The 22,811-nt window shown below is 42.6% G+C and overlaps 2 protein-coding genes across 11 annotated transcripts in view; one reads left to right on the top strand and one right to left on the bottom strand.

The window, feature by feature from the left end:
- The window catches only part of LOC115153334 (mitogen-activated protein kinase kinase kinase kinase 3), a 61,497-nt gene extending 59,927 nt beyond the window's left edge, over positions 1-1,570 (top strand). For all 5 annotated transcript variants that reach the window (XM_029698672.1, XM_029698671.1, XM_029698670.1 and 2 more), the window contains one exon: positions 94-1,570. In XM_029698672.1, the coding sequence (XP_029554532.1) occupies positions 94-181 (88 nt within the window). In that variant the 3' untranslated portion in view covers positions 182-1,570. The remainder of the gene's footprint in view (positions 1-93) is intronic.
- A 1,030-nt stretch (positions 1,571-2,600) lies between these two features.
- LOC115153332 (rho guanine nucleotide exchange factor 33) lies at positions 2,601-21,711 on the bottom strand. Of its 6 annotated transcripts, none has more exons than XM_029698664.1 (15): positions 21,489-21,711; positions 20,489-20,532; positions 18,912-19,076; positions 17,709-17,830; positions 17,484-17,617; positions 17,014-17,136; positions 12,914-13,040; positions 10,528-10,660; positions 7,499-7,606; positions 6,914-7,009; positions 4,621-4,805; positions 4,226-4,321; positions 3,317-4,133; positions 2,918-3,054; positions 2,601-2,744 (listed from the first exon to the last, which is right to left on the bottom strand). In XM_029698664.1, exons 1-15 carry the CDS (start codon positions 21,508-21,510, stop codon positions 2,633-2,635), a joined length of 2,421 nt encoding a protein of 806 aa, XP_029554524.1. In that variant the 5' UTR covers positions 21,511-21,711; the 3' UTR covers positions 2,601-2,632. The 6 variants fall into 6 exon arrangements, with proteins under 6 accessions (XP_029554524.1, XP_029554521.1, XP_029554522.1 ...); XM_029698661.1 differs by having other exon boundaries at positions 21,447-21,710; XM_029698662.1 differs by having other exon boundaries at positions 3,317-4,112; positions 21,447-21,710.
- Between the last annotated feature and the right edge of the window lie 1,100 nt (positions 21,712-22,811).

The following is a 22,811-nucleotide window of genomic DNA, read 5'->3' as shown; positions in this document are numbered from 1 at the left end:
TTTCTGTTTGTGAGGCTTACATTCATAATCCTCCTAGTCCCCTCTGGGACATACATTTTTACAGTGTGATACTGAACTGAACCTGTGTTTCAGAGTGGTGGTGCTGGAAAGCAGGCCGACAGACAACCCCACAGCAGCCAGCAACCTCTACATCCTGGCTGGACACGAGAACAGCTACTGATCACACCACACAGCATCCTGGGAACACAAGTCACTACAGACAGACTACTGCTTTAGCTTCACAGGAGACCGATCCTTCAAGGGTCCACTTCCAACTTGCCTCTTACTTCCTTTTAACACCTATATTTATTGTGGCATGTAACAAAGAACTGGATGACTTCTATATGATTTCATTTTAAAATGAAGTGTGGCCACCACTGCTAGCATCTTAGCCCATGCCACACAAGTGCTTAATTGACCTCTATTTAATTGTAAATATAAATGTAGTATTTTTTTTGCAGAAAGGGACCCTGGCTACTCCGGGGTTGTAAACTAAAGACTGGTCATGTAGATAGGTGTTCTGTACCGGTATGGAGACTGTCAAGATTTAAAGGGGTGGTTCAGGGGGTCAGTTTGAGCACTAAAAATGACTTCTTGTTCTCTGATCATGTGACGAGGGACAGGATTTTAACCCCTCTGAGGTTTGGCTAAGTCTGAGCAACAAGGAAGTACCACTTACTGGTATTGTCATTCTGCACGCATCGTCATCCCAAATGTGGGATCTCCCTTTGTAGTTCTGAGAAATATCTAATGGGAGATCAACCATTTCATTCTTAGCTTCCATTTCTAACTCTATGAGATGAACATTTCAAACTGTTTTAATTGCAGGCTTACTTCCCAGCTAAGTTGTATGCTTTTTTTAATACTGTGGAATCACTGGTGTTAAAATTTGCACAAAAAGGTATTTGAAAAACAAAAAGTGACGTATGTAACTATGTGCGTGTAAACTTTAAGTATACATACATATGTTCTCACAAGCTGTGACACAGGGGTTGCATTAGCATAGGTAGAATTATTATGGAACACTCACTGAACATTACTGAAATACTATAATGAGACCGTGGAGGGAGAAATGTCAAAGGTCAAACTTAAACGGACTCCAGCGGTACTGTTTTGATCACCACAGTTTCATCATGTAATTCTCAATGGTAATATCGATCATATACACTATAGTCAAATGGACAAAACACATTCCTTACTGTTGGACTCAGTGAAGATGTAAAAAGAATATGAATGTTACATTTTTTATGTAATGCCAAAATGTGTTCTCGATTTATGGCCAAAATTAGTGCGGTGTCTCTACCTCGTGTTGAACAAAAGGAAACGAGTTGTGTAGAGAGAAAAAGTAAAAACACTACAAGGTTAATGTTGGTTTTAATTTACACGGTAGAAATGTGTAATGATTATGAACAAACTAACTTCCTTTCTGCCGCATCACCATTTTCATATTGCAATGCACATTATATGTATATAGTGTAAAATAAAAATCTGTTGGTTTTACATACTGTATAATTGCCTATATTTTGTTTCAAATGTGTAACAAGTTAACACATTAAAAGAAGGAACTGAAGACTTGTGTCTGTTTGTCGTAGAGAAATATTGATTGAAATGCAAAATAAATGTTGTATAAGTTTCACATTGTCTAGTTTGATAGCTTTGTAGATAAGTTGCACATTTTTCAAAGGGAAGAACTGTTAAGCAAGCAGTATAATTTGTGTGATATTTTTCAGACATTCTTGTTTGGTTATGACGTGGTATACCAAATATTGATTACAACAGACTTCTTATTTTGTTTAATTTTATAGTCTTTATTGTCACATTTTGCTAAAATAATTCCACTTTACATTCTATTTTGATTTGGGGATAGAGATTTTCTTGATGGCACATTTCTTTTATGTTAATGAGTATGCAAAATATATTTTCTCCATGGATATTGAAGAGATTTCAAATTGGAAACTATTACTAACTCAAAGATAAACCTATACAGCATTTTTACAGTAGGTCAATGTCTTATGGTCTTCCAGCATGGTTTATATACATATAAATAGATTGTATTGCACTGTACACTGAGTGTACAAAACATTAGGAACACATTCATTTTGACCTCAAAACAGATTTAATTTGTCGGGGAATGGACTCCACAAGGTGTTGGAAGCATTCCATAGGGATGCTGGCCCATGTTGACTCCAATGCTTCCCACAGTGGATGTCTTTTGGGTGGTGGACCATTCTTGATACACATGGGAAACTGTTGGGTGTGAAAAACCCAGCAGCGCTACAGTTCAGCGCCTGGCACCTACTACCATACTCCATTCAAAGGCACTTAAATCTTTTGTCTTGCCCATTCACTCTCTGAATGGCACACATACACAATCCATGTCTCAATTGTCTCAAGGCTTAAAAATGCTTATTTAACCTGTCTCCTCCCCTTCATCTACACTGATTGAAGTGGATTTATCAAGTGACATCAATAAGGGATCATAGCTTTCACCTGCTCAGTCTGTCATGGAAAGAGCAGGTGTTCCTAATGCTTTGTACACTCTGTCTATATACCCTAGAATTTCACTGGCACCTATTTGAAGCCTTTCTCAGAGCAATGTGTTTCTCTGCTGGTGGCGCTCTAGTCACACTTTTCACACGGCAGTTCCACGTTCGATGCCTAGGTGGGCGACTCTTGGGGTCTTGCCTGCCTCGTGATCACTGGAGTTCTGGCTGTCTGTCTTCTCTTTCTCTCCTCCCCCCGACCTAGAAGACACAGTATATATGAGGTTACTGCAACGCTATAATAGTCTGAAAAACTTGAGTCATTCCATCATGTATTTGACAAACATAGTTTATTCTAAGCTGCTTCAAATGAATCGTGGTGTAAAGTGCTGCTGATAAGTGACATTTTGGTCTGCAGATACAGTGTATCTTACTTTTTCTTGAAGAGCTTCTTGAAGGAGCTACGGAAGCCTCCCTTCTCCTGTTTCCGGCTCCTCTCACTGAATGGGGTGTGGTTATTCGCCACAGCCTTCCATCTTGGCTCCTCCCCCCAGGGTGGGCTCCCAGAGTCCTACGTAAAGCAGGAATATTTGTTATAAAGACACCCAGAGGGCTATAACAATATCACACACTTAGTACATACTAGTCACATATAGCCCCCAAACTGACACACACACACACCTCCCAGCAGCGCATAGTACTCACACATTTATTTCTATGGTTGACCCACCCCTTTTCCATCTGAAAATGAACAACCGTCTTAAGGCTTCTCATAAACTCAACCCCACTGCTTGTTAACTGTGGGCTCCATCCAGCCACTCCCTGATGCCCACCTTGTTGTGGTTGTTGTTATGCAGCTCCTTGTCAGTGGCTGCTATCTGTCTCTCTGGCTCTGCTCTGTGCTGCGGGGGGCTGATGGGGCTGTTGTTGCTGCTCTGGCCCTTGCTGCTGCGTGGGTGATATTTATTACTGGACTGCCTCTCCAGCTTGGCGTGTTGGTGGGCCCCGTGGCCCCTCAGGTGGTCAGACAGATGTCCGGGGCCACTGTCCCCACTCACAGTGCTGTCCAGCTGCAACCCGTTCAGGGACTTGCTCTTACGCTGAGCGGCCTGCAGGGGGCGGTGGTGTGCTTGCATCATTTGGGCCTCGCCTGGTGACACGCAACCCCGGCCAGGCAGCTGCTTGTACCTGCTCCCCCGGCTGCCCCCGCTGTTGTAGACCTCGCGAACAGCCTGATGGCTCTTAGGGCAGCGCACAAAGGCAATGTCGACACTAGAGTCGGACGAAGCACTGGAGTAGTGGTCGAACAGGGACACGTTGTGGAGGGACGAGTCCGCATCCTCATACAGCCCCTCCAAGCCCGGAGGGTCCCCAGGGCGAAGGAACTCACCTTGGGCATCAGACAGGGCTGAGCCCGGGGCCAGCCGTTTGCCGGGCAGCTGCTCTGATGACCCCATCTCAGGGATACTCTGCAGGCCTGGGGGTTTGAGGCGAGGGTTGGTGTCAGGGGAGAAAAATGGAATGGGGGAGTCGGAGTGGTGGGCCTCGCTCTCCCAGTCCTGGAAGCGTCTAGACTGGATCTGCTCCAGGTGCCTCTGCTTGCTGCGTTTCACCTGGTTGGCATGCTCTCTGTAAGGGGAGAGGGAGAGGCTGTCAGCGGGACAGAGAGTTAGTTAATCAATAAATGCATTAATGACTGACTGCTAATATTAATGGCTGAGTGTAGTCAGAACATAACTCACAGTATTGCATTGCTGGTGGGGTAAGGGGAGCCCATCTCATTGGCTTGCATAACGTTACCACAGTCCACATTTTTGAAGAACTGCTTCATAGTTGACCTGCAACAAGAACAAGATAGGAACTATATTTGTGCTTCGTTCACATGATAGTTGGAACTAGGAAACTGACATTTTCGACTTGCTAACTAGTTGTAGTTATACATGTGCCGCGTTCAACCAGTTAGCAAGTCGGGCATTTCAGAGTTTCCTAGTAGCACGTGAACGTGGCATTAGCCTCACAAAGAGTTCTTCTTTATTTGGTCATATTCACAGGAGAATGTCTGTAAGGCATATCATCACAGTTCATTGTCCTCAGACCAGTCCATCTGAATCCTGTCCCCCCATCTGCACAATCTTACCAAAACACCAAATCTGAGCCTGGATCAGAAGCTGACCTCTTGAGCTCTTTGCGGTTGTGCAGGAGCAGCTCTTTGTTGTGCTGCAGTAGGTGGGCGTACTGGGTGGTGAAGGCTCTGACCTGCTGGATACACACCAGCAGCAGGTAGTAGTCAGGGTGCTCTGCATCCGTCTGCTTCAACAGGGTCTGAAACCAAAACAGGCCACACAGGGATGCTATTGACTTATCCCAGCTAGCACATAACGTTCTGAGAAACATATGTTTCTTAAAGCTTGGTGAGAGTGTGGTTATTTTGCATACAACCTTCCCACAACTTTTTGTAAATAGTGCAGGATAGTTGCTTGGCTTTTGAACATTCTCAGAACATTTTTAAGGAAAAAACATAATTTTCTTGGTAATTAATTACTTTAACACAATGTTTCCTAAAAGTTCAAACATGGTTACATCTAATTGAATTTCTGGTCATGTTCTAGTAATGTACTCCAACTGGTTTGATATTGGTAATGTTCTCAAATAGTTCCGCGAACAAAACTATGTTATTCTGTAGAAATTTCAGTACTTCCACAGAACATTCCACACAAGTTCCCATTAGGTTCTATTCAATGTCATATGTTTACTACATTCTGTGAATGTTCCAAAACAAATGCTGTAACTTAAGCAACGTTCAGAGAATGTATGGTTCTCTTTTATGTTCGTTCTTGGTAATATTCTGCGACAGTAAAAAAAAATAAAAAAATCTACATATTGACATCAATTAACTCTAAATTCCATTCTCAGAACATGAAGAAAATGTTCCAGAAAAACCACAAGAAAACGTTTGTAAGTTCAGAAAATGTTCTAAGAATGTTATTTAAAAACATGTACATTCTGGTCTAAGAACATGAAGAAAACTTTAGTAACGTTCAGAAAAAATTCTACGAATTTTATTAAAAAACATTCACATTCCATTCTCAGGGTCAGGAAAACTCTCTCGATCCTCTATCTTGTTAGGTGTGTTCAGGTGCGTTGGCTGCACCCACTAATTGGTGAAACCTGATATTAATGAATGCTTGTTTCCTGGTTGGTTGAACAGACTAAAATGAACAGCTATGTATGTGGAAAAAAACAGCTAGCTCCATCCTGGTGGCTCAGTGGACTAATTCCAGGGATAGAGAACAGAAGATCATAGGTTTGAATCTTTCTGATGCCATGTCACAAAGTAAAACTACTTTAAAGTACTACTTAAGTAGTTTTGTGAGGAATCTATACTTTACTATTTATATTTTTGACTACTTTTACTTCACTATATTCCAAAAGAAAACAATGTACTTTTAACTGCATACATTTTCCCTGACACCCAAAAGTACTCGTTACATTTTGAATGCTTAGCGAGACAGGAAAATGGTCCAATTCATGCAATTATCAAGAGAACATCCCTAGTCATTTCTACTGCCTCTGATCTGGCAGAATCACTAAACACAAATTCTTTGTTTGTAAATTATGCCTGAGTGTTGGAGTATGCCCGTGCTATCCATAAAAAAAATCTATACTTAAGTATATTTTAGCAATTACATTAACTTTTGATACTTAAGAACATGTAAAACCTAATACTTTTAGACTTTTACTCAAGTAGTATTTTACTGGGTGACTTTCAATTTTACTTGAGTCATTTTTTGTTCAGGTATCTTTATTGTTACTCTAGTATGACAATTGGATAGTTTTTCCACCACTGGTCACAATAACAAAATAACTGTTTGCATGATTAATGCCTAAGCAAATTCATTTCCATGTATCCTATTGTATCTGTGCTTGGCATTCAAAAAAGTTAACCCAAAATGAGCTAGCAGTGTTATTAAAAGTCTTATTGATACATTCAGTGAAAGTTTTAAGTTATTTAATTACCTTCAGATAACCTATAATTTCCATTGTCAGAGTGTTAATAAAACCTAAACCTTCAGGGAACCGGAGTGAAACATTCTCAGAACCTCCCTGCAACCTAAAAAATTATATTACCAGAACGGCAAAATGTTCACTTCTGTTCTCAGAACGTTGAAAAAAACATTCAGTTTTACCGGTCAGGAAACGTATAGCTTTGTTCCATAACCAATATGAAAAAACACACCTTCCCACAACTTCCAACGAATCAAACGTGCTAGCTGGGATGTGAACCTGGCACTAACCTGAACAGTTTATACAGTCACCACCACTCTGATTAGAGATAACATACTATGATGGTGAAGGCTCTCTTTTCTAAATACCTATGTTGTGTTGGTGGTGTACTGTATGTATCAGATGTGAGTGTCATGGAGCCTGACCTGCAGCAGCTGAAGGTACACAGGGATCCTTTGTACTGGCTGGAGAAGCAGAGTGTGGAGAGAGGGGCGTGTTGTCTCGTCCCCGTTGATGTCACCCTGGAACATCAGACAGTTAATCAGGGAAGAGACAGTCAGTTGGCACAAGTCTACACAGAAATCATGTGAAATCAATTGTATGAAAAGTTTACAGAGTAATAAAGACTGGGCATAAGATGTCATAAAAAAACTAAGTCATAATAAACTTCACTCAGGTATGCTTATCATGTGCTCTTTGTTCATCGAAATGTCGAAGAGATTTACTAAACGATAATTCTCAATGGTAACAGGATTTTCTGAAATAACCATTTCTTTCTGGATAACTGCACTACTGTGAGTACTTCTCTGTGGGTAGCTCTATGCAGTGATTGTGGACATAGGGGTGTACTGAGGGTGCTGCATATAAAATAAATACAAATAAAAGTACTAGGCCTTTATTACTCCTGTATGAGCGGAGTAACCCAACCTAAAACACCCCCAACCCAAAACATCTTCCCATGGCCATGATTGCGGTCAATACTGTCTGGTTGTTCAGCGTTCTTTGTTTACCTCAAACAAGCCGGCTGCTTTTAGTGAGGTGGTGGTCAACATGTTGACCACAGACAGACATTCAGGCAGCTCCTTCAGATACGACACGTAGAAGTCCAGGAAATCACTCTGTTGAAGACAGACAAGATGGAGAATTAGAAAGAAAGAAAGAAAGACAGACAGACAGACAGACAGACAGACAGACAGACAGACAGACAGACAGACAGACAGACAGACAGACAGACAGACAGACAGACAGACACACAGTCATTGAAACTCAGTAGATAGGGTCATAGTCCAGTGTAGACAGACAGAAAAATTATCTGGAACATAGCCAGAGACAAAATCTATCCTCTCTCCCCAATCCCCACTTCTCTCCTGAGTGTCAGATGTGATCTTGTGATTCATTTTAAGGACTCCACATGTGATGGTGTAATTGGTGAGGAGATGCACTGTGTCACAGCGGGCACGATGGGTTCCACGATGGGATTTTAGTTTTATGTCCCTACATTAAAATGGCAAAAAAAGTACAAATTATTAAATGAAGGTAGGTATGACTCCTTTGGGTTCCCATAAAAAGCGGGAAAAAACACTTCTCATCTGAGGTAGGCTAAGTGAAAAACGTGATACCTCCGCCTGTAATATTTGATTTCGATTTATAAGGGCGGGGTAAAGTTTACAGTTGAAACTGCTTCACTTATCTCTGCCTCAAGCCCCACCACAACAGAGTTTAGTTTGCTTCTTACCTAGTTAGCTGTAAAAAGTATTAGTGTTATTAGCCAAAACAGCTAATCTGCCACAATGGATATCAGAAATTGGCTTTGCCAAAGTACACAAACAAAGGAGAAGGAGAAAGAGAGCAATGAGCAGCAGCAGCATCAAACCACCAAGGCCGCCGCCAAGCTCAGCAGCGATGATGCTACCGAGCATCAGCTAGCTCCGCCTGCAGAGCCTACCCACCCTTCCACAAGCACCGCCAGGATAATGGCTCCACAGCCCCTTCCACCTCTGACTGTTCCTGACGATCTTGGAACAGAGAAGCCAGCCCAGGTTAGCCTAGAATCCTACCCTTCCGCAGGTTTTCTGTCCAAAGACATTCATTTAAGAGCAACTGGTTCATAGGAAAGGGAAAGGGGATACCCAGTCAGTTGCACAACTGAATGCATTCAACCTAAATGTGTCTTCCGCATTTAACCCAACCCCTCTTAAACGTCATCGGATGCCAGTTGTTGGGGGTTAAAGGGACTTAAAAAATATATATATTTCAACTTCATATTCATCATCTCCAGCATGACCCCAACATCAATATATGTGAAGATTGTATGTTTCTGTGTTTTGTAGTAAAAATATAGAGGAAGATAAGTGTTTCCAATGACATCATTGGTGTGCATTGTGTGATTTTAACCCATTATTGCCTACCAATTGCCTACTTATTGGTTGATGATGTCATTGGAAACACTTTTCTTCCTCACTACAAAACATAGAAACACGTAGCAGAACTGCATATTTCTCCACCCTGCCAGCTCAGGGATTCGAACCAGTGACCTTTTGGTTGCTGGCACAAGAATCTTGACCGCTAGGCTACCTGCCACCCTTGAGAGGTCTGGAATACTTGGTTACTGCTGAATGACGCCCCTGGGTATTGCTACATATCAGTATGTTTCATCATAGAAATAGATACATTCTATTATGGATTTCTTGGTAGCCTATTGGTTTTCATGGTTGTAAATGGAACTGTATGTATTGGAAACATGCTTATGGTAGGCTAGCATTGCTTAATTGATTACTTGGGTCAAATTTGAATTACAGAAGTGTATTGTGCCATATCACAATGTGTTGCTGTACTCAAGAGCGAGATGGTTTTCCATGTTTCAAGCGGGCCTGTAGGCCTATTTGTTTGTCAAGCCAGGCTGCATCTCACTGTAGTAAGCTGTAGGCTATGTTTTGGTTATTTGGATCTCCATTCACCTTTTGTTTACTATGTTTGTTTACTGTTAATGTAACTAGCCTAAATATATATTGTGTCATGCCTTTTCGATCTGATATTTTGTTTACTAGGCCTACTACTTGGCACCACTGTTTTGTTCAGTTCGCATTCGCAGTTGTCAGTATTCTAAGGCAAACTTCTATTCAGTATTTTAGTTTTTATGCATAAATGACTAGGCCAATACTTTCAGTATTTAGTTTTCATTATTTTGGTAAGACAGCCGTGTGTACAGCTGCATTCAAATATGCTGTTTGTAATAGGTGAATTGTCCTATCTATCTTGTAGCCTATATTCATTACCAATATGTCCTTGCTTGAGTGCAGTGGTGTCAAACTCATTCCTCGGAGGGCCGAGTGTCTGCAGGGGTTTCGTTTTTCCTTTCAATTTAAACCTAGACAACCGTTGAGAGGCGTCCCTTACTAATTATTGACCTTAATTCATAAATCAATTACAAGAGTGAAGCAAAAACCCGCAGATGCTCGGCCCTCCGTGGAATGAGTTTGACACGTGCTTTAGTGTGTAAGGCGCTGTCCATTGTGCTGATACAGTGCAGGGGAGATAGGCTACAGATTAAGCGTCAAACCTGCCACTCAAGCACTCAATCAATAGTCTCGGGGTCTTGGCATTTGAACTTTGTTTCGTGTGTTATAGTGTGATATAAGCAGAATTCAGTATAATTCCAATGCAAGAACCCCCCAAAATTGTGCCGCCTCACCAATTTCAACTGCCCCCCTTAGTCACGTTATCCTAGTGCCAGGTCTGAGTCACAGCCTTTCCCCTCGACAGTCTCCTCTGGGGCCCCTAACTGCTAACGCCACCAATCAATTAATTTCCCTTGTTCAATCAGTCCCACCCACTTAAATCACATTGGTCCTAATACAATAAGCACCTAATAGACTGGATACTGTATGTGAAGGGTAATGTAGTTTGCAGCCAGACTGTGACACCATCACTAGAGTGGAGCCCTGAGTTTCTCTAGGTCAGTTTACCTGGTCAGGATTAAACCCCTGAAGGATCCTTTCCATGACTTCATGGGTCATTTGTGCCTGTGAAAAATGAATACCTCTTTGCTGGTGAGCCTCATGAATACATCTCCCATGATGCCCTGCCACTGGCACTTGAGCACCCTCTCCTGCAGGGTGTGAAGCAGCTCCAGGTGATGCTGGATGAGGAAACGTAGAGAACTGGGGAATGGCCTGGAGAGAGACAAAGGAAATAGATATAAAACACATCACACCACATTACACTGCGAGGAGGAAGGTACAGAACAGTGGTTGACGAAGGCTCAAACAGAACTGGAGAAATGTGAAAAGATATGAAGACTGGATGGATGAAAGAGAGAGGGAAACAGATAACTACAGACAGAGATAAAGGAGATGACAGAATTGAAATGATGGAATTGGAAGATGCATTTAAACATGATGGTGTTAGCAGACAGAATACTGAGGTAAAGTTGTTGTTATAATAGTGGGAGTAGGCTAGTAATAGTAATTGCCATGTAAGTAACAGTCATAGCATGCTGATAGTAATTGCATGTTTCACAGCAGTATTTTATATTTTGCAGCAGTAATTTATCTTTCGTTGTTTATGAACCGAACCTAAGGGTTCTACCAAGGTCAATGTTGAGAACAACAGTTAAAATTTAATCTGCTTCAATGAGTCATAGTGCACTATTTAACCCTAACCCTGAACCCTAAAGCACTGGCCCACTGTGACAAATGTCCAAACCTAATTTAATTGGTTCCTACGAAGCCTATATTTATGTAATAGTGGTCTGGTGGCTCTGTTGCTGTGAACTATAACAAAACAGTTCAGTCACAGTGTGGCTACTACAGTGGCTTGCGAAAGTATTCACCCCCCTTGGCATTTTTCCTATTTTGTTGCCTTACAACCTGGAATTAAAATGGATTATTGGGGGTTTATAATTTGATTTACACAACATGCCTACCACTTTGAAGATGCAAAATATTTTTTATTGTGAAACAAACAAGAAATAAGATTAAAAAACTGAAAACTTGAGCGTGCATAACTTCACCCCCCAAAAGTCAATACTTTGTAGAGCCAACTTTTGCAGCAGTCACAGCTGCAAGTCTCTTGGGGTATGTCTCTATTAGCTTGGCACATCTAGTCACTGGGATTTTTGCCAATTCTTCAGGGCAAAACTGCTCCAGCTCCTTCAAGTTGGATGGGTTCCGCTGGTGTACAGCAATCTTTAAGTCATACCACAGATTCTCAATTGGATTGAGGTCTGGGTTTTGACTAGGCCATTCTAAGACATTTAAATGTTTCCCCTTAACCCACTCGAATGTTGCTTTAGCAGTATGCTTTGGGTAATTGACCTGCTGGAAGGTGAACCTCTGTCCCAGTCTCAAATCTCTGGAAGACGGAAACAGTTATCGCTCAAGAATTTCCCTGTATTTAGAGCCATCCATTATTCCTTCAATTCTGACCAGTTTCCCAGTCCCTGCCAATGAAAAGCATCCCCACAGCATGATGCTGCCACCACCATGCTTCACTGTGGGGATGGTGTTCTCGGGGTGATGAGAGGTGTTGGGTTTGCGCCAGACATAGCATTTTCCTTGATGGCCAGTCTCATCTGACCAGAGTACCTTCTTCCATATGTTTGGGGAATCTCCCACATGCCTTTTGGCAAACACCAAACATGTTTGCTTATTTTTTTCTGGCCTCTCTACCGTAACGCCCAGGTCTGTGGAGTGTACGGCTTAAAGTGCTCCTATGGACAGATACTCCAATCTCCGCTGTGGAGCTTTGCAGCTCCTTCAGGGTTATCTTTGGTCTCTTTGTTGCCTCTGATTAATGCCCTCCTTGCCTGCTCCATGAGGTTTAGTGGGTGGCCCTCTCTTGGCAGGTTTGTTGTGGTGCCATATTCTTTCTATTTTTTAATAATGGATTTAATGGTGCTCCATGTGATGTTCAAAGTTTCTGATACTTTTTTATAACCCACCCCTGATCTGTACTTCTTCACAACTTTGTTCCTGACCTGTTTGGAGAGCTCCTTGGTCTTCATAGTGCAGCTTGCTTGGTGGTGCCCCTTGTTTAGTGGTGTTGCAGACTCTGGGGCCTTTCAGAACAGGTGTATATATACTGACATCATGTGACACTTAGATTGCACACAGGTGGACTTTATTTAACGAATTATGTGACTTCTGAAGGTAATTGGTTGCACCAGATCTTATTTAGGGGCTTCATAGCAAATGGGGTGAATACATATGCATGCACCACTTTCCCATTTATTTATTTTAGAATTTTTTTTTTTTTTTTTTTCATTTCACTTCACCAATTTGGACTATTTTGTGTATGTCCATTACATGAAATCCAAATAAAAATGTAAATTACAGGTTGTAATGCAACAAAATAGGAAAAACAAAATAGGAAAAACGCCAAAGGGGATGAATACTTTTGCATCTCACATAAATGTGGTACAGTACCGTTTGTCTTTGGTGTGGAGGTCCTCTGTGCTGTTGAAGGTGATGTTGGCTTTCAGTAGGAGAGACAGGTATGACACATACACCCTCTCTGACTCCAACAGCTCCAGGGCAGCCATCTGCCTCTTATCTGACACACACACACACACACACACACACACACACACACACACACACACACACACACACACACACACACACACACACACACACACACACACACACACACACACACACACACACACACACACACAAAGTGCAAAAGAAGCAACACACTGACTTCCAGTTGAAGTCGGAAGTTTACATACACTTAACAAACTATAGTTTTGGCAAGTCGGTTAGGACATCTACTTTGTGCGTGACACAAGTAATTTTCCACCATAGTCCCTGTGCCCAAGAACACGAAGGCAACCTGCCTAAATGACCACAGACCCTTAGCCCTCACGTCCATAGCCATGAAGTGCTTTGAAAGGCTGGTCATGGCTCACATCAACACCATTATCACAGAAACCCTAGACCCACTCCAATTTGCATACCGCTCAAACAAATCCACAGATGATGGAATCTCTATTGCACTCCACACTGCCCTTTCCCACCTGGACAAAAGGAACACCTATGTGAGAATGCTATTCATTGACTACAGCTCTGCATTCAACACCATAGTACCCTCAAAGCTCATCACTAAGCTAAGGATCCTGGGACTAAACACCTCCCTCTGCAACTGGATCCTGGACTTCCTGACGGGCCACCCCCAGGTGGTAGGGGTAGGTAGCAACACATCTGCCATGCTGATCCTCAACACTGGAGACCCCCAGGGGTGCGTGCTCAGTCCCATCCTGTACTCCCTGTTCACCCACGACTGCATGGCCAGGCACGACTCCAACACCATCATTAAGTTTGCAGACGACACAACAGTGGTAGGCCTGATCACCGACAACAACGAGACAGCATATAGGGAGGAGGTCAGAGACCTGGCCGTGTGGTGCCAGAATAACAACCTATCCCTCAACGTAACCAAGACTAAGGAGATGATTGTGGACTACAGGAAAAGGAGGACTGAGCAAGCCCCCATTCTCATTGACGGGGCTGTAGTGGAGCAGGTTGAGAGCTTCAAGTTCCTTGGTGTCCACATCACCAACAAACTAGAATGGTCCAAACACACCAAGACAGTCGTGAAGAGGGCATGACAAAGCCTATTCCCCCTCAGGAAACTAAAAAGATTTGGCATGGGTCCTGAGATCCTCAAAAGGTTCTACAGCTGCAACATTGAGAGCATCCTGACTGGTTGCATCACTGCCTGGTACGGCAATTGCTCAGCCTCTGACCGCAAGGCAGAGGGTAGTGCGTATGGCCCAGTACATCACTGGGGCTAAGCTGCCTGCCATCCAGGACCTCTATACCAGGCGGTGTCAGAGGAAGGCCCTAAAAATTGTCAAAGACCCCAGCCACCACAGTCAAAGACTGTTCTCTCCACTACCGCATGGCAAGCGGTACCGGAGTGCCAAGTCTAGGACAAAAAGGCTTCTCAACAGTTTTTACCCCCAAGCCATAAGACTCCTGAACAGGTAATCAACTGGCTACCCGGACTATTTGCATTGTGTGCCCCCCCCCCAACCCCTCTTTTACACTGCTGCTACTCTCTGTTTATCATATATGCATAGTCACTTTAACTATACATTCATGTACATACTACCTCAATTGGGCCGACCAACCAATACTCCCGCACTTTGGCTAACCGGACTATCTGCATCGTGTCCCGCCACCTACCACCCGCCAACCCCTCTTTTATGCTACTGCTACTCTCTGTTCATCATATATGCATAGTCACTTTAACCATATCTACATGTACATACTACCTCAATCAGCCCGACTAACCGGTGTCTGTATACAGTAAAGCCTCGCTACTGTTATTTTTCATTGTCTTTTTACTATTGTTTTTATTTCTTTACTTACCTATTGTTCACCTAATACATTTTTTGCACTGTTGGTTAGAGCCTGTAAGTAAGCATTTCACTGTAAGGTCTGTTGTATTCGGCACATGTGACAAATAAACTTGATTTGATTTGATCACAATTCCAGTGGGTCAGAAGGGTACATGCACTAAGTTGACTGTGCCTTTAAACAGCTTGGAAAATTCCAGAAAATGATGTCATGGCTCTAGAAGCTTCTGATAGGCTAATTGACATCATTTGAGTCAATTGGAGGTGTAGCTGTGGATGTATTTCAAGGCCTACCTTCAAACTCAGTGCCTCTTTGCTTGACATCATGGGAAAATCAAAAGAAATCAGCCAAGACCTCAGAAAAACTTTTGTGGACCTCCACAAGTCTGGTTCATCCTTGGGAGCAATTTCCAAATGCCTGAAGGTACCACGTTCATCTGTACAAACAATAGTACGCAAGTATAAACACCATGGGACCATGCAGCCATCATACCGCTCAGGAAGGAGACGCGTTCTGTCTCCTAGAGATTAACGTACTTTGGTGCGAAAAGTGCAAATCAATCCCAGAACAACAGCAAAGGACCTTGTGAAGATGCTGGAGGAAATAGGTACAAAAGTATCTATATCCAAAGTAAAACGAGTCCTATATTGACATAACCCGAAAGGCCGCTCAGCAAGGAAGAAGCCCCTGCTCCAAAACCGCCATAAAAAAGCCAGACTATGGTTTGCAGCTGCACATGGGGACAAAGATCGTACTTTTTGGAGAAATGTCCTCTGGTCTGATGAAACAAAAATAGAACTGTTTGGCCATAATGACCATCGTGATGTTTGGAGGATAAAGGGGGAGGCTTGCAAGCCGAAGAACACCATCCCAATCGTGAAGCACGGTGGTGGTTTCATCATGTTGTGGGGGTGCTTTGCTGTAGGAGGGACTGGTGCACTTCACAAAATAGATGGCATTATGAGGCAGGAAAATGATGTGGATATATTGAAGCAACATCTCAAGACATCAGTCAGGAAGTTAAAGCTTGGTCACAAATGGGTCTTCCAAATGGACAATGACCCCAAGCATTCTTCCAAAGTTGTGACAAAATGGCTTAAGGACAACAAAGTCAAGGTATTGGAGTGACCGTCACAAAGCCCTGACCTCAATCCTATAGAAAATGTGTGGGCAGAACGGAAAAAGCATGTGCAAGGAGGCCTACAAACCTGACTCAGTTACACCAGCTCTGTCAGGAGGAATGGGCCAAAATTCACCCAACTTATTGTGGGAAGCTTGTGGAAGGCTACCCGAAATGTTTGACCCAAGTTAAACAATTTAAAGGCAATGCTACCAAATACTAATTGAGTGTATGTAAACTTCTGACCTACTGGGAATGTGATGAAAGAAATAAAAGCTGAAATAAATTATTCTCTCTACTATTATTCTGACATTTCACATTCTTAAAATAAAGTGGTGATCCTAACTGACCTATGACAGGGAATGTTTACTAGGATTAAATGTCAGGAATTGTGAAAAACTGAGAGTAAATGTATTTGGCTAAGGTGTATATAAACTTCAGACTTCAACTGTATATACTGTAGTTCTGTCGGCTGGGTGTCTCTGACTAGCAGAAGGGCCCAACATTGGCTATGATTCATATATAAAGTACTTCTCTAGAAACTCCCATACTACCTCACCTCACTTCTAAACTGGAAATCGAGTAACTATAAGACTCGCTCTCAAGACTGGTTGGTACTAGAGGTTCCACTGATCTCCTCTGCGTTAGGAAAGACTGCTTTCGGTTACTATGCCCCTCAGTCCACTTTAAAACTAGATTTTTGGGTCCCAAAAGGTGAATTTAGGGCTCTGATAAAATATTTTGATTGATTGTATATATTAGTTTCTACTACCCTTTTTGAATGTAATGTAATTTATTTGAAATGTTGTAACTGTAGTTTTGTAGTGATCATTCTTGAATGTGTTGCTCACATTGTTTGAATTGTTGTTCTCTGGCCACCACTGGAAATGAAGGTTAATAAAATCAGTGTGCTTTTTACACAGCTGTGACCTATTAAATGGGAATAAGTCTATTAACTACAACATCATTTAATGTAGGGCTCTGTAATGTAACAAGGGAATAGGTCACTGATCCGGGTAACGTCAGTGGTGATGTGCCTCACTGTTTTCTGAGGCACTCTGTGCATCCGTGTCGTCCCGGCTCTCTTTCGATTCTGTCCACACTGGAGACTTAGACTGAACTCTCTGGGGCAGGCCACTTGCTGCCTCCTGCTCTGAGTTAGAGGCTGCACCACACACAGTACATACACAGGGAGAAAACACAAGCATTGTCAATGCGATTCCGCTGTCTCTGATTGATTTCATGTGCTGTAAACATCCCTATACAGCCGCCAGGTATTTGATTCAGCTAAAGCAAGTACGTTCAATGGCTAACCCTAACCCACTGGGTACACACTGGTTGAAGCAATGTTTTCCAAGTCATTTCAATGAAATGACGTTGAACCAATGTGGAATAAACTTTGAATTGACGTCTGTGCCCAATGGGTAAGGACCAGCTAGTCAGTACATCGATGACACACATACAGGATCTGCTATGAGTGGACTCTGTCTGTCCCTCAGAGGCATAACTCACTCTGTGTCGAGGCTATGCTCCTGTGTGGAGAGATGCTGGGCAGGCTGGCAAAGTAATGTTGGATGACGTTATGCTCTGTCTGGTTGGAGAGACACTCATGGCCCTCCCCATGGCAGTCCCCTTTGGAGCTTTTTCTGACAAAACCAAGGGGAATGGTGAGTTAATTTCAGGCGATGAAAGTATGTGTGTGAATGTCTGTGCATGAAACGTGTGTGTGTCACAGACCTCTGTTGAACGGGCCGGATCTCTCTGCCGGTCTCTGATTGGAGGAACTCCAGGCCTTCCTGTAGCTCTTTCTGTCTGCTGCTAATCTCTTTGATCTGGGTTAGACCACTGCTCAGGTCCTCCTAAACACAACCAGGACATACACTCAGTGACCAGTTTAATAGGTACACCACCCCGTTCACGAAAATGGTTTCGCTCCTACAGACAGTGAGTCACATGGCTTTGGCTTGCAATATAAAGCAGGCAGACAGGCATCAAGGCATTTAGTCACTGTTCAATTGAATATTAGAATGGGCAAAACGAGTGAACTAAGCGACTTTGAGCGTGGTATGAATGTCGGTGCCGGTTTCAGTATCTCAGAAATGGCCGGACTCCTGGGCTTTTCATGCACGACAGTATCTAGGGTTTACCAAGAATGGCGCGGCCAAACAAAAAACATCCAGTCAGATGCAGTCCTGTGAGCGAAAACAGCTCGTTGATGATAGAGGTCAAAGGGGAATGGCAAGAATCATGCAAGTGATGCGCAGTACGGCATCTCGAAATGCACAACTCGTCGATCATTGTCACGGATGGGCTATTTCAACAGATGACAACACCGGGTTCCACTCCTATCAGCTAAAACCAGAAGAAGTGGCTCCAGTGGGCAAGCGATCACCAACATTGGATAATTGAAGAGTGGAAAAACATTGTCTGGTCTGACAAATCCTGGTTCCTGTGGCATCATGCTGATGGTAGATTCAGGATTTGGCGTAAGCAGCATGAGTCCATGGCCCCATCCTGCCTGGTGTCAATGGCACAGGCTGGTGGCGGTGGTGTAATGGTGTGGGGAATGTTTTCCTGGCACACGTTAGGTCTCTTGATACCAATTGAGCAATATTTCCATGCCCCAGAGAATTCAGGTTGTTCTGGAGGCAAAGGGGGGTCTGACCCGGTAGTAAATGGGTGTACCTAATAAACTGGCCACTGTATATAGCACAATCACATCACTACGATATCTAGCTACATTCACAATACATGGTACATGTATCAGATAGCTACATACTGCAATACTTTTTTTGTGTTAAGCATCCTGCTTGAATTGCTAGAAACTGTTACTGGTTTTACTGTAGTCCACTTGTATGGTATGAGCAGAATGACAAACAGGCAAATATTTGGTTTCAGATATCAGTGAGGTTCCGTCAAGTCATGTGGGGAGTGCGGTACCTTAAACGTGTTGAGGGAGTTCCTGATTCCCATGATCCTGTCATCCAGGTCTCTCTGGTGTGCCTGAGCCCTCTCCTCCAGACTGCTGTCCCTCTGCTGCAGCGCAGCCATGTCCTGTAACACCCCCTGCAGCAACGTACGCAGCTCTGCCACCAAGGACTGCAGCTGGAGCACCAGGTCAGAGGTTAGCAGTCAGGATGTAACAACCGTTACTACAGTGATATGATTGTTTGTGACATTGCTAATGGCTCCAAAATGTCCAGAACATAACTGTGAAATGCTACGTTGGTTCCACGTGTGGGGGTGAATAAATTACTTAGCTGTTTTAATCACCTCAGTACCTCATTTGCACACATTGTATATAGACCCATTTCAATTGTATTATTGACTGTACGTTTGTTTATTCCATGTGTAACTCTGTGTTGTTATTTGTGTTGCACTGCTTTGCTTTATCTTGGACAGGTCACAGTTGTAAATGAGAACTTGTTCTCAACTAGCCTACCTGGTTAAATAAAGGTGAAATAAAATTTAAATAAAAAACATTAATTAAATAAAAAACAAGAATAATTTTGTGGGTGCTTATATTTGTCCTACTTTACACATGTACAAGTGTGTATTAATATGCATGCGTGAATTGGAAATATATTTTTCTCTGAGACACCCTCAGAGAGTGGAGTCACGGCCAGGGTCTGAAATGATCAACAGCGACCCAGGAGCAAATAGGGTTAAGTGCCTTGCTCAAGGGCACATGGACAGTTTTTTACCTTGTCGGCTCAGGGATTAGAACTAGCAATCTTTCGGTTACTGGCCCAACGCTCTAGAGGGTTCTCGTATGGGGACAGCCCAAAAAGCCTTTTTCTAAGAGCGTGTCAGAGGTCAGCTAGGTCACAGCTAATTTTGCCACAGGGTTTGTTTCCTACAACGCTCTCCACTGAGTCACATTATCCTCGTTATCTTTTTCACTGTTGTTGTCGTTTGGAGTGTCCCAATTTCTTTTTTTCCCCCTTCTGTTATATGCCAGCAGGGATTCCTTTTTTCCTCTCCTTTGGTGTGGCTGCCGTTCTTAGGATGTTGGCTTATTGAATTTAGTCTGCAGAGATAAGTGAATCAGCTCATGTGAACAGACAGGGGTTCAGACTGCTGCCAGCCCCAGTCATTTTCTCTTCACTCCTCTACTCTGTGGATACGGTCATGTGAAAGCCATCAGGCTGCAGATTCATTAGGGCAGCTGCCCTTCTTTACAGATGTACAGATGTTATCTCTGTGTTGCTGTGCAATACCCTGCCTCTGCTCACTACTTTAGAGTGCATAACAGTACAGTACATACACAACACATACAGTAGCTTACAGCAGTGCAACAACGTCTATGTATTATATTGTACCTTGTCCAGTACTGTTACGATATTTTACATATCTGTAGCATTTTGTTAGAACATAGTGCATTGACATGCATTTACATATAATAAGATTAGAGACAGGCCGTAGCCGAGGCTATTTCCATTTCTCTGGCAGTGTTGATCAAACTGCACATAGGCAGCGGTGTCTCTTGCAAAGGGACTGACTATAGAGCTGGTTACCTGAGCAATCTCTAGGTTGGCCTCCTCCATTTCCTGGTTTTGTTCTAGAAGTCAAGGCCATCAGTTAATCACACATCAATATGGATTTACTGTAGCTCCCTGTCACTCACACATCACTATGGAGAAAATCCTCAGTTACTCAGATACAGCTCCCAATTATACACAAACCATTATTTGGAGATACAGAACAAAATAGACTATGATAAAGACAAATCATATAGTCATGTGGGATGTCCAACACAACGTCTCATTATGCAGCCTATGCACAGTAAATAATGTAAGAGTAAACCCTTACAAGTTACCCAAACACTGAAATTCTACATGTAATGTTAAGGTAGACAGGGCTTGTGTCATCAAACAATCAAACACTTGTACCATAATGGAAATACCCTACTGAACTGAATCTGTTTCTGTTCAAATGCCAAATGTCCAAACAGCGAGCAGCATTTAAAGGTCATTTTAAATGTCTGCTAATCATACATTATGCATTTGAGCTTGTGCTGGAATTACATATTCTAAACAGGAATACATGTATAGCAAATGTCCTGAAAAAAAGAACAATGTAAAAGAAAATTCAAGACAACCAATTTGGACCAAATTTGAAGTCTTCCAATGGTTGTATCATACATCAGAGTTTTGCCACTTAACCAGTTCTTAAGACATTGGCTAGTCAGATAGTCATGTAATGCCGAAAAACATTGAATGAGAAGTTCAAGCATACCAACTTTGTTTCAATATCTTTCCAATAACTGTCCATCAACAACAGGTTTCATAAAAAGCATATTTGTCCATGTAACCAGTTCAAACACATAAAAAAATCTGTTACTCACAGCACACCAAAGATATTCCACAGCAACAATAAAAGTATTTTTCTTTACTGTAGCATCTCTATAAACCATGTGACTACCAACAAATCGTAAAAACACAAAACCATCAACCAAAACCATATTGGTGATACCTGTAGTCAAGGTGACATCTTGATTATAGAACCAGAATGTACCTTCCGTCTTGCTGTTTTCCATGGTTCCCGTGCCCACCTACCTAGACCACAAACTGGGTTGTGTAGTTTTAGCGTTCAAGGCACTCCTCTGTTCTGTCCTCCTCTGAACACTGTCCTGCGAACCCTCGCTCTAAATCATGTGAGTCTGATGATCCTCCACACAAAAAGGGCCCTTGTGTACAGTAAGTGGAATGATGGTGGGAGAGGAGAGACAGAGGGAGAGAGAGATGGAAGAGAGGGGTAGAGCTTGAGGGCTTTTGACACTCCTTCATGAGGAGACAATTGGACAGCTGATTTGATTCCCCCTTAACATGAATGCCCAATTTCATAGAAAAGATAAAACAGAACTGTGACACAGGATTTGGTCTGCTCAGGCGGGTGACATGCAAAAGGTAGTCAGGATATGACGCTATTTTAGTCATTGTACATTTTCTATGTGATTCCATACAGTATTTGGCCAAGTTTACTTGATGACTGTGTGTCTGTATATTACTGTTAGAAACAGTGATGTATGATGTGCTTCAGTGTGTTGTGTGTTATGCACACAATTAAGTAGGCTTACTGCACATAATGCTGTAGTATATTTTTACATCAGCATGTTTGTGCAGTGTTTCTACTGTATAGTGGGTATGTGTTTTGGATTCACTGATACACACAAGGATTCACATTTCCACAATGTTTTTTTTTTAACTGTGTGGGTATCTATGAATGAGTGTGTTATTGGTATCAGACTCTAGTAGGGTTAATGTTTATACTGTATATTGTGATGGCATTCTGCTCCTCCACACCCCCAGGACCAAGTTCAGCTCCTTGGGGAAATCAGGCTTTCAGCCCCTTTCTCTTTAGAAAGGCTTGTTGATAGCTGTGCTCCTTGTCCCTTGTAGCGTCAGCTGTGTCAGTTTCCCTGTCTAGTTGTGTCCATTTTTCTTGTTTATTTTTTAAATTGAGATTCTGTATAATGAAAAGTACTGTACAAATTATTCTGTCAGCGTTGTGTGAATCAGTGTGATTAGCCTTTTACTGCAGTAGGCTAAATCAGGGTCACAGGGATTCTTGGTAGTTTAAAAAAAAATAGATATTAAGTCAGTTAAGAACACATTCTTATTTAAAATGACGGCCTACCCCGGCTAAACCCGGACGATGCTGGGCAAATTGTGCACCGCCCTATGGGACTCCCAATCACGTCCGGATGTGATACAGCGTGGAATCAAACCAGGGTCTGTAGTGACGCCTCTGAGATGCAGTGCTTTAGACCACTGCGCCACTCGGGAGCCTGTCTTAAACAAATTGACGCACCTCACATACATGATTATGGACTTATAT

Source organism: Salmo trutta, chromosome 18 (genome assembly GCF_901001165.1).
Source record: "Salmo trutta chromosome 18, fSalTru1.1, whole genome shotgun sequence".
In the NCBI taxonomy this organism is placed as follows: domain Eukaryota; kingdom Metazoa; phylum Chordata; class Actinopteri; order Salmoniformes; family Salmonidae; genus Salmo; species Salmo trutta.
This window is presented reverse-complemented; position numbering and strand designations above follow the sequence as displayed.

Excerpts from the sequence above, each read along its gene's own strand:
- LOC115153332 (XM_029698661.1), bottom strand. The coding sequence starts at position 21,510 with ATGGAAAACAGCAAGACGGAAGGTACATTCTGGTTCTATAATCAAGAT. Across the intron at positions 17,137-17,483 it reads GAGCATAGCCTCGACACAGA|CCTCTAACTCAGAGCAGGAG; the intron begins GTGAGTTATGCC and ends TGTGTGGTGCAG. Across the intron at positions 7,607-10,527 it reads TGAGGCTCACCAGCAAAGAG|AGTGATTTCCTGGACTTCTA; the intron begins GTATTCATTTTT and ends TGTCTTCAACAG.